The 12,059-nt window shown below is 29.1% G+C and overlaps 1 protein-coding gene and 1 pseudogene across 22 annotated transcripts in view; both read left to right on the top strand.

Annotated features, from left to right (window-relative positions):
* Positions 1 to 12,059, top strand: part of LOC107457654 (probable LRR receptor-like serine/threonine-protein kinase At3g47570) — a 79,036-nt pseudogene that overhangs the window by 38,493 nt on the left and 28,484 nt on the right.
* Positions 1 to 12,059, top strand: part of LOC127740657 (uncharacterized) — a 31,225-nt gene that overhangs the window by 14,841 nt on the left and 4,325 nt on the right. The window contains exons 1-9 of one of the 22 annotated variants that reach the window (XR_008001385.1): positions 135 to 691; positions 1,453 to 1,520; positions 2,011 to 2,172; positions 3,052 to 3,549; positions 3,744 to 4,000; positions 4,111 to 4,226; positions 4,306 to 4,365; positions 5,501 to 5,623; positions 6,425 to 7,005. Coding sequence is in view for 1 of the 22 variants with exons in the window: in XM_052251958.1 (XP_052107918.1) it covers positions 410 to 691; positions 1,492 to 1,520 (311 nt within the window). In the remaining 21 variants the exon portion in view is untranslated. The other 21 variants (XR_008001387.1, XR_008001386.1, XR_008001390.1 and 18 more) reach the window with 21 other exon arrangements.

Here is a 12,059-nt window from a genome sequence, read left to right as displayed (position 1 = left end):
GATAATTAAAATAAAAATTCTACTTAATTCTATAATTATCGGATATTTTTCTATATATAACTTATAAAGCTTAAATAAAAGAATAAAAATTTTATATGATTTAGTTTAAATAATTAAGAATTTAGAATTTAATATTTTAAATTTTATAAATAAAAAAATTAATTATATTATCTTACATTTTAAATTAAAATATTTGATTAAAAGTGAAATAACAAATTGATATTAATTTTAAGAGATTAAAATAAATTTTAAATTAACACAATATACTCTAATTTTATTAAAATTATCAAATTCCAATTTTAACCCTAAATTTTTAAATTAGAAATTCTAATTTTACCTTAACTCCTACTCGCACTCACCGTCACTCACCGCCGCTCACCAACCCCCTTTCCCTTCCAAAACGCAATACATGCACAACAAACACACGCACACAGCAGAAGAAAGAAGAGAGAACGGAAGCCAGAGAAGAGAAGAGAGGAAGGACGCGCTGGCGCTAGTTGTCCTTGCAACCGCCGTCGCCGCCAAACCAACGGCGCGAGAGAGAGAAAGTTCGCAGAAGAGAGATGCGTCAGAAAGAGAGAGAGAACTCTCACCTTGTCATATGGAGCCACGAGCCGCATCACTGTCGCCGAGGGAGGAAAGAGCACGAGCTGGAGGAGCCGTTAAAGAAGTTATCGGCTGTGAGGCAAAGGTAAGCTATTTTTTTAAAATTTCAAAATAAAAAATTGATGTGTTTTTTTCTGATCTTCTTCTGTTTTTATTTCAAAACATTTGTTTTTGGGTTTAGGTCAGATCAAAGCAGAGGCAAGTCATTAGAGAAGTACATCTATATCTTTTTCTTATTTCTTATGCTGATGGGATATAATGCACTGTTTTGAAATTCACCTAAAATTTTATTTTGATTTGTTTAAGCTGATTTGCTTCATTTTATCTTTTCGTTTTAATTTAATTGTTGTTTTTGTTGCCGAGACCGTTGCATTTTTTTATGTTGTTTGCTTGCTTTATGGGTTGGTTAAATTATAAACTGTAGATCTAGCATCATATGGTTATGTTACCTTAGCTTCCTAATAATTGTGGTTAACAGGTTATAGTTGTGTCCTACTTATTGATGGAGGGAAATAACTTTTAAGATTTTCAATTAAAAGATAAAAGAACTTCTCAATTTATGGGAAAAATATGCTCTTTTTATTCTGCATTTTTTATCTGCATGGTCGTTTTTTGCGAGGAAGAGATTTTTTTAGGATTTATGAGTGAATTTTGCACATTGATGATTTGAATAAATTGTGTACTGTAATCTTGCAATCATTGGGGTTTTGACCACTTATTTTTTGTGTATTTTGTGTATCTCTATCTGTAATTTCATGATCACATGATTCTATTATCGTTATTAAAATGATTCTCCTCTTCATTATGTTTAACCCACTTTTTTTTTTTAAAAAATAAACTTTATAGATAATTTTCGTTGATAATGGGTTTCAATTCGGTGTATAGGAGCTTGCTTGCAAGATATATTCCCCCAGGTATTGCTCTTTACCTTTAAAATTTGAAAATATAATTGAATTATGGTAATCTATTGTTGGATTTTAAGTATAATAATTGCCACTCTGTGATCTGGTGTTATTTATTCTGTATTCTAGCTGCAAATTTTCAATTGTGGATTGAATACATTCAAATAATTAAATAATTAACTAATTAAAAAAAAGGAAATATTATTAAGTGATGGACATTCTATATGCATGTTAAACAGACAGTAACTGCATGTTTTTAGATAGATTTTCACCTCAAAATCCTTACAAAAGACTACTAATTTCACCTAAACAATTTCTGATATTAGTTGTTTAATACTGTGATTGGTTCCCTTCCAAATTATCAGAAACTAACATTGGTTGTTTCCATTTACATGAAAACAAGCTTGAAAGAGTTCTTTTAGCCTATGATTGCCAAATTCCTAAGTATTTTTGTGTGCATTAATCTGTGCATGCGACCAACATGTAAGTATGTCTCTTTCAGGATTCCAAAATGAACACTCTGGCCCATCATGTTAAAGAATTTTTGTTCATACCAGAACACATAAGGCGGTGGCTATGAAAATCCAAATGATGCTGATCAAGCTGCTGAAATTGTTCTCAGTGAATTGCACAGAGACTTAATATTGCCACTACCATGGAAGAGGTATTTCTGGTAGCTTCTTCTTAATATGCATGTATAATGAAATTGGAATGGCTTCGTTTTTCATGGGATATTGGTCTTTTTCTCTATGTATGTGCTTGGTCTGCAAATTGATAGTCTAATTGTACTCTTCACAGGTCATGAGAAAGAATTATGCTTTTAATTTATTGCTGAAGTATCATTATGCTTTTAATTTATAAAAGTATCGAAAATTATTCTAATTGTATCTCTTCATTAGTGATTCTAAGATTCTTAATGCAAAGTGATAAAAAATGAATAAATGAAGTATTAATTAGTGTCCAAACTCCAAATTATCAAATTTATTGATATTTTATAAATTTATTCTCTGATTAAATATTGATATTTTTTTAAGTTTTCAGAAAAGAATTAGGAGGCATATATGAAAGGGACGTGGCATTCGCTACTACCATTGAAGATTTTGGAAGTGACCATAATATTTTTTATTTTGCTGCTTTAGGAGATAAACTTCATATTCTTTCTTTCTCAACTACAACTAAAGATCTTTCTTTCAATACTAAATTAAATTGTGAACCTTTGATATAATCAGTACTAGAGAAGTTTAGTTGGAAATATGCTATTCTTTTCTATCTCTAAATGGAAATGATTGAATTATCAGCCTCAATTTTAAATCATTCCATGCTGTGGACATATGGAGTTTATATATGAATTGTGTGAGAAATGCTGCTATAGTTACATCATTTTGTTTAGGATGCCATCTAATTAATGATGTTTCCTTTTTTGGTGTTCATTATTTTTGTTTTTTATTTGTTTGTTTTAAGAATACAGTTGATGCTTAAAATTATTATAATGACACAAATATGCATGTGTATAGTCAAAAACAGTATGTCTTATTTATTGCAGTTGGAAATTCAAGAATAAATCAAAGACTCGACAAAAATTCAAGACTGAAATAGAGTATTTGCTCTTAAAGTTGGGCACCTGGCAGTTCTCAAATAAACAAGTAATTGGACCGGATTTTGATTCAAATTCAAATTGGAAATGGTTTTATTCCAGGACTTGCAGCTGCATTTTTATTGTTAACAAGAAGAGAAGATATGAGAGAGCGCACTGCAAGTTTTGAAAGGGGGAGTTAGTTGGCACCGTATGAGGGAAAGACTTCTTCTTTCGATGTCGCAGTGAAGAGAAGAAGAAAACAACAACGGTGAAGAAACAAAGAGCGATGGAAGAAGGAGAAGAGGGTGGCGACGACAGGGACGGTCACAGAGAAGGATGCCAGATCGATAGAGAAAAGAAGAGAAATGAGGCGACGGCAGTGATGGATGCCACCGCCGCTGTTGGATCCGTAGAACTGTGTCCATTTACCTATCAATCGGCATTCTGCAGAGTTATCCATTTGAGGTTAGTTGTGTAACGTTTAAATGCATATTTTAAAAATCAGATCATTACTTGATTTCTTTTAACATATCACCAGTGAAAAAGTAGGAGGAATTCACTGTTGATGGAAGCAGTAACTGACAGAGAAGATAGAGAATGTGTATTGTCGACCTGTAGAAAGTCCTAGCCCTAACCTTGCACACTTTGCCCTTCTTCAGAGATGGTGTCAAGCTTTGGAGGGAATAAATTGAAAAAGCTAAATCAGCTCTGGCTAAGGATGAGGCTGAGCTTTCAAAATTGAAAAAAAGGAGAAAGCACATTTAAAGATATTGTGCAACAGCGAAGCGGTATCCTTTTTCTTTCATGCTGCTCATGACTGACTCTGAACTTGAATGTAATGAAAAACAGCTGCCAGATGCACCAGACAGGACACCGGCTGCCAATATTAAAGGTGGCTGAAGCATTGCATTTTTAGGTACTGCTTTTCTTTGTTATTTATTGTTCTTTCTGCTTTTAAATGATCCCACTATACATTAAGCTTCTCAATAACTAAGCAGAATATTATTTTGATGGGCACCAACACAGGCACTGTCTAAGTCTCTAAGACATTAACTGTAGACGAACTGCTTTATTTAAAGGAGGAGTTTACACTTTTGGAGCCAAACAAAAATGGAACCATTAGCCTAGAAAACATCAAAGCGGTTCGTTTTGTTTCAAATTCTTTTTATATACTTGGTTAAGATGATTGTGTTTGCCATCTCACAAATTTGACATGGTCAGGCCTCGATGAAAAACGCAACAAATGCTATGGAGTCGCACATTATTGACTTTTTTGGATCAGTAAGTTCTATGATTTAACTGTACCAATACTTCCATACATTATATAAATAGCATTTGCACTAATAGTGCTCGCTGATTAAAATGAATTTGGGTTACAGCTTAATGCATTGCAATATAGAAGGATGGATTTTGATGAGTTTCGTGCAGCTACACTCAGTGTTCATCAACTTGAAGCACTTGATAGTCACCCCAAATATATTGCAATGCATTAAGCTGCAATATGTTGTACCTTTAACAAGTCTTTCTTCTAATTATTGTTGGATAATGCAATTTGAAGACAATTGTAAAATCTTTTTAATTAGTAATTTAGGACACGTTTTGTTTTTGTAGCTATAATAATTAGAAGAAAGATTAGCTATAATAATTAGAAGACTTGTAAAAATAGTTGATGGTGTGAAAGGTACAACTTATGTGATGCTTCTCACATCATGAGTTAGTCTGCCACCAGTTTTTTAAATTGTGCTCCCTTTGTCATTAAGCTTCTCACAGCATCTCAATTTTGTAAGAGATACTGAAAAATATTATGTGATGTTTCTACTGTTTTATTTTAGTGTGATCAAGTATTTATCATGTTCTATTTTAGCGTGAACAATTTTTTGCTCATAAATTAAAAAACTGAAAGATAAAATAGATTTATGAAAGAGAATTTTTTTTGCACAAACCCATATAGAACATGTGTTTTCCTTTAAACAAAAATGCCTTCTACTGAATATTTGCCACCATAATTTTCTTTGCTGTTGGGTTAGTGAAAGAGAATTTTTTTGCACTAACCCATATAGAACATGTGTTTTCCTTTAAACAAAAATGCCTTCTACTGAATATTTGCCACCATAATTTTCTTTGCTGTTGGGTTAGTTAGTGTATGTTGTAGCCTTTTTTCATGGGATCAGAATTTGTATCTTCTGTTTGATACTAATTATATCTAGATGGAAGATCAATTTGTAGTTTACTACTTGAAATGGCATAAGAAACTTATAAATTGGCTGTTTGATCACTGATTTTATGTTTCTTGGAAGATCAAGTCACTGATTTTATGTTCCTTGGAAGATCAATTTGTAGTTTACTTTACTATTTTATATTTGCATTTTGGTGTTTGATACTACAGAGATATTTATATTACGAATTTTATTTGCAGATTCCATGATGCAAATTCCATGTCACTAGAGTTTAGTGTTCTTAAGGATCTCATTGAGATTTTAGAGAGCAAAAGTAGCCTCATTGAAGAGGCAGGGAGCTTGCAATGTCTCCAATCAAATTGGTAGGTATCGATACTGCTTGCTATATTAGCCAGTAGTATCTAAGACTTTTTTTCATTTGAGATCTAGCATCATATGGTTATGTTACCTTAGCCTCCTAATACTTGTGGTGAACGGGTTATAGTTGTGTCCTACTTATTGATGGAGGGAAAGAACTTTTAAGATTTTCAATTAAAAGATAAAAGAACTTTTAGGATGCCATCTCTAATTAATATGTTCGTTTGATGGTATAGCAGCAAGTACAACTTGATTTTGTTCCTTTACTAAAAAAAAGTATTAATTGAAATATATAAAATGCATAGAATTCTCTGTAGCTCCATAGCATCAATAAAAAAATACTGAATGAGAAATTTCAACAATCCATGTCCCACTATCAAAACACTGAATGAGCATTTTTAACAATTTAAGTCCCATTTATCAATTTTAACATTTTTTTCTTTAAAATATATAATTGTGCTAGAAGAATTGATATATGAAAAGAACAAGACTCTTCCCTAACAAAGTAATTTCAGAATTAAAGCTTTTAAGTTATAACAAAATTAAAAATTTAAAAAAAGAAATGAAAGAATTTTGTTTTACTAATTGATTGAATCTAAGAATATTTTTCTATTTAGTATCTCTATGTTTCATTTTTGTTAAAAGAAGAATAATTTATTATTCTCAAGTCACATCATTTTTTTTATCTACACTCTTCAATAAAAATGCTTTTATTAGTACTTAATTACTATTTTATGATTTTAACATACACATGAAATAATGTGAATTAAAATTAACTTTAATGTTTTTATTCATTTGTTTGCTAGCTACGTTTTGATGTAACTGTTTGGTAAAAAAGCTTAGATTTTGGAGGATGTCCATTTTTGCTTCAAAAGAGGTTAGTATTACATTTATTTTTTACTTTTATAGTATTAATTTAATTAACTAAATTAATTGAAAAGGTAGTTTTTTTTTAAGCTATTATTTTTCTTTCCATCCTCCATGATATACACCAAATATTAAAAGGCACAACATATTATATGGTGGCTTTAATTAGTAAAAGGCATAGAAAATAATAGTATCTTTTAGAAATCAAGATATAAAAATGAAAGAGATCCTTAAGGAGGTTCATAATTACAAAAGAACTTGGAAGAGATTCAAATTTGAAAAAAAATGGGCATCAAGTATGTATGCTGGCAGGGGGTCGGTGGGTGTCTGTAGTGGTTAGAAGATGATTTTGAGGCTGCAAATCTGTGATTGTTTGTTTGCAGGGTCTTATTGCGGTACTCGATTGATTATCTGTTTATGGATAGTTTTTCTAGAACAATTGATGTAACTGTCTATTTTTTTTTGTTCTTAGTTTAGGTTATCTTTTTGTATGAATTTGTCGTTGGATGTATTTTGTGGAACTGATCTTATTAACTTCCTTTCAGTTTTGGTAAATTGAACTTATAAAAAAAAGCATGGAAATAATTTAAAAACATATTTGTGTTAAGATATATAATAAGAAACCGTATCCTTAGATACGAGCATTTGTATTTGTCTCTTGCTTTTAACCGTTATCCATTTGTTATTTTTTATACTTTACTTCTCAACTCAGTTACCGAATAGATAATAATTTGAACTATGATTATTTGGCATCTTCGCTAAAGGTAGCTAATCAAAATAATAAATCTACATTTGATGCTAACTGTCAGAAAAGTACATCAGTAAGCATTTTGTGTAAATGGTATCTATGTTAATTATATTTAATTAAAGAGTGTTTTATCTTAAAAGAAATATACGTAAATTTGTAGAGTTGTATCATGTCGTGCAAGTTATCAAAGAAATAGTTTTATCATAGTGTCTATTTTTTCAAGAAGATGTTTTTTATTTCAACTTTTAAGTACAAATTGAATAGACAATTAATTATTTAAAAATAATTTTTTCCTTTTGAGTCGGTATTTATATTTATTTAATATTTCACTCTCTAATTGCTTTAGAGAGAGGTCAATGACCTTATGCAATAATTCATATATATGATTAAAAAAATTTATTGTCATATAATTTGTGTTAATAATGTTAGTTAAAATCACGAGTTAATACTCAAAATGATCCCTGAAATTTGACCTTCAACTCAATTTAGCCCTCGAATTACTAATTTATTCAAATTGTACCCTGATATTTTAAGACGCGACTCAAGTTGGCCCTTTCGTCTATTTCCGTCACCGGAAAATTGACGTGGCACATGTAGTTGACACCTGGTAGCCTCAACAGTTGTCTGACGTGGCAAAATTCTTGTATGTATCAATTTAACCCCCAATAATTAAAAAAAAATCCTAGCAACCCCATTTCTCTCAAATCATAATCGTTTTTGGTGAGTTTGGGAGCAGCAACCAAGCCTCAGGTAGCTCCAGTAGCTAAGCCTCAGACTCTTCACAATCTCACCTCAGTCTCTCAACTCTCTCGCCTCGCACTCACACAACCCGGTCACAACAGCCGACACACTCACACACTGACTACCACACACAAGCCAGTAATTCACACTCACATAACACCACGAATCCACACTAATTCTCAATTCGTCATTCGCGCTTCGGTTCTTCATCAGACCCATGGTAGTGGAGAACCCACAAGATTCGTTGAAGAAGCTCGAGTACGTGTCTCTTGTTTCGAAGGTTTGCACCGAAATGGAGTCGCACACTGGAAACGGTGACAATGTACAGCAGAAGGAGATTGAAGCTGAAGCCAAAGAGAAATATGGTGGTGATAGAGACAGAAAAATACACGGTGAAGATGGGCACAGAGGAAGAGACAGAGATAGAAGAGACAGGTATGATAAATATGATAGAGATGAAAGGCATAGAGATAGGAATAGAGATAGAGATAGAGATAATGATGATTATGATGATGAAAAGGGGATTCTAGGAGAAGGGGAAGGGATAGAGAGAACGATAGGGGTAGGAATAAGGATAAGGATAGATATGAAAGAGGAGAAATGTGTGTGAAGAAGAAAATGGTGGTTATGGTCAAGAAGATGGTGGTGGTGACAGGAAAGGTATGAGGGATCTAACGCATAGTGGAGGGGGTGAAGTTGAATTGTACAAGGTTTATAAAGGAAGAGGTGAAGTCTAATAAGAAGACTTCTGCAAGGGTTTTGTTTTTCAAATTATTGGGGGCTAAATTGATGCATACAAGAATTTCGCCACGTCAGACAACCGTTGAGGCTGCCAGGTGTCAATTACATGTGCCACGTCAGCTTTCCGGTGACGGAAATAGACGGAAGGGCCAATTTAAGCCACATCTTAAAATTTCATGGTACAATTTGAGTCAATTAGTAATTCAAGGGCTAAATTGAGTTGGAGGTCAAATTTCAAGGGTCATTTTGAGTATTAACTCTAAAATCACATTGAAGTGAAATTTATTAATAGGATATAATTTATATATATTTTTTGTATTACCTTTTAAATTTATTTTTTACAATAAAATGATATATTTAAAAAATAGATATTATTTTTATGGTTTAAATATTACAAAAATATAATTTATAATTTCAGATTTTAAAAATATTTTGTATTAAAATTTTGTGTGTAAGTGACAACATTGAGATCATATTTAACTTATGTATAAGAATATGCCTAAATAATAAAGATTATTCACATTGGATCTAAGTTACAATAGTTAAAGTAACATATTAATGCATATAATAATGTCTAATTCATCTAAAAAATCAATGAAATGGATTTTAACAGACATTTTTAAAATATTTTTTAATCTAAATAACACTTAATCAAATAATTTTTTAATATAAATATTTTATATAAGATGGTACAAATTATAAAAGTTTGTCTGATGTATAAATTGGTTTTAAAAGATAGAATTTTAAGATTTTATTTTAAAAGAAATAATAAGAAATAAATAATTAAGTATCATTTAACTCACAAAATACTTAAGAAATCATTGTAACTCATGAATACAAAAAAATTTGTAACAAATTATATATATAATAAGTAAAATTTAAATATTAATAAAAATTATCAACTATTAAATAGGCAGAGATTCGAAAAACATGTGAATATTGGATCGCATCAAAATTATTTGTTTTTCACTGCTTCACTATTTTTTATAATTAATATTTTTTTGTTGTTAATAATTAAAATCCTTCTTATATAATGACAAAATGATATTTGATCTCATATCTAATTATTTTTTGGTTTTAATTTTTTAAATTTTAAGATTTGAGTATGTGAACTGATGACCGTGATTTATATTACTACTATTTTTATAGGTAGTGTTTTTGTCTTTCTATCTTTAGGTATTATATAAAAATCCTCTACTGAATAATTAAACAAATAAATAAAATTTACTATGTTATTTATTATCATGAAAAATAATAAAGTAAATATTTTTTATTTTATTCAAAATTTTGGTGGTAAAAAATATTATAATGAAAGATATGATATATTTATGAATTTATTAGTAATAGATATCTAAAAATAAAATATTCAGTAATTAAGTTTTGTTATTCTTGCTATATTTATATCTTTTATAATAAATACTATTTTAACATTTGTATTTTCTTAACAATTATACAAAGATTTTGTTATTAAATTTGTGATTAATTAATTATTTTTATATTTTTATAAAGGTGTCAAAAGTGTTTATTATACGAATAGTATTTTTTATGTGTTTTGTATTTTAATTAATGTAATTATACTTTTTATAAAAAAATTATACATAAATATAATAAAATAAATTAAATATATGATTTACGAGTAGCACAAGTTATACACTAAAGACTAATAATATAAATGGATATCATTTAGTTAGTATTTATTGTTTGTGTGATTAGAATATAAACTAATTTTATTAAAATTTTATTTTTTTTTGAATGGTACAACAGGAACATATTTAAACACAAACATAATAATTTTTATATTTACATAAATATTTTTAATATGAACTAAAAGAATAATAAAATTATTTTGTTCTCTAAGAATATAGAATAAAATAATTTTATACACTGTATAATAAATTTTTATATATAAAGATCTTTTTAAATTAAAAATAGTAATTATTAATACCAATAAATAGATATCAATAAATTTTATAATGGAATAGTGTTTGGTCCGGGCGTAATCCGAATTTTACACTAGTTTCATTCAAATAATCAATTCTCCAAAGTCCAAATATCTAAAGTCATTCTTGAAAATTTTTTTTGGGAGTAGCCCAAAAATAAACCCTATTAATTAACAGGCATGATGCATATACTACATCTTCCAAATAAATATTAAGTTGCAGAAAATGCACCCTCAGTTTATCAAAAACAAAGTTAAACAAATTAACTACATATTAAGTTGCAGAAAATGCACCCTCAGTTTATCAAAAAAAAGTTAAACAAATTAACTACATTAATATGTAGTTCTTAATTCACTAAAAAATTAATACATAAATCTATCGGATCAAAACAAAAGTCTATACAAAATTGAACTCCCGAATATAGTTAAAAAACTAAAAATAAATAAAAAAGAAAAACAAAAATTAGATATAGTTGATCACAAAATTTTTTTAAACCTCTTTAACGTGTCATTGTGAAATTTATTTGGAATTAGAGAGACATCATCGTTTGGGATGAACCAGTCTTGTTAACTTCTATCAATTGTATTGCAAAAAACTCTGACCATGTCATATCATTGTGATGTTCATCATCATCACCATCTTCCATTTCGTCACAGTTTGCCTCAATTCCAATAGTAATAACCAAAGTCTCAACCTTTATTTTATCCTTATTATTCTCTAATTGATTTGTTAGTTCTCTCTGAATCTCATCAATCTTTTCATCTTCATTATTATTTTTTTATTGATTTGTTAGTTCTCTCTGAATCTCATCAATCTTTTCATCTTCATTATTGTTTGATTGGTTTGCTGATTTATTTTGAATCTCCATCCTTTCATCTCCATTCTCTGATTATTTAACAAATTCTACTATCCCAGCATAATCATTAGCATTCTAATATCAAGAACACAATAATAATATCAAGAACTTGACCTATAGATTCTATTAAAAATATAGATAATAATAATAATAATAATAATAATAATAATAATAATAAGGAAAAAAAACATAAAACAAAAACTGCACGTTCACCATTTATGTGATTCAGATATGTAACTAGTATATGGTTATAGAAAATAAGGTAGGATTATAAATTAAAACATATTTACTCCATTTAAATAAAAGAGCCATTAATTATAAATATGTAGATAGTAAGATACGCAAATATGGATTTAAATAATCAAAATCAAAGTATTAAAAAAAAATTACTTTATATATAATAAAATTCAAACAGAGAAGCAGTATTTTCAAATTATAAAAAGAGTTAGAATCAAATCATATACACTTTATAATCCTCAAATTAATTAAAAATATTGTGTTCAAATAAATAAAAATATAATTCTTAAATTTGTTATTTCAACAACACT

The sequence above is a fragment of the Arachis duranensis genome, chromosome 7 (assembly GCF_000817695.3).
Source record: "Arachis duranensis cultivar V14167 chromosome 7, aradu.V14167.gnm2.J7QH, whole genome shotgun sequence".
In the NCBI taxonomy this organism is placed as follows: Eukaryota; Viridiplantae; Streptophyta; class Magnoliopsida; order Fabales; family Fabaceae; genus Arachis; species Arachis duranensis.
The sequence above is the reverse complement of the archived record's forward strand: the minus strand, read 5'-3'. Positions and strand labels throughout refer to the sequence as shown.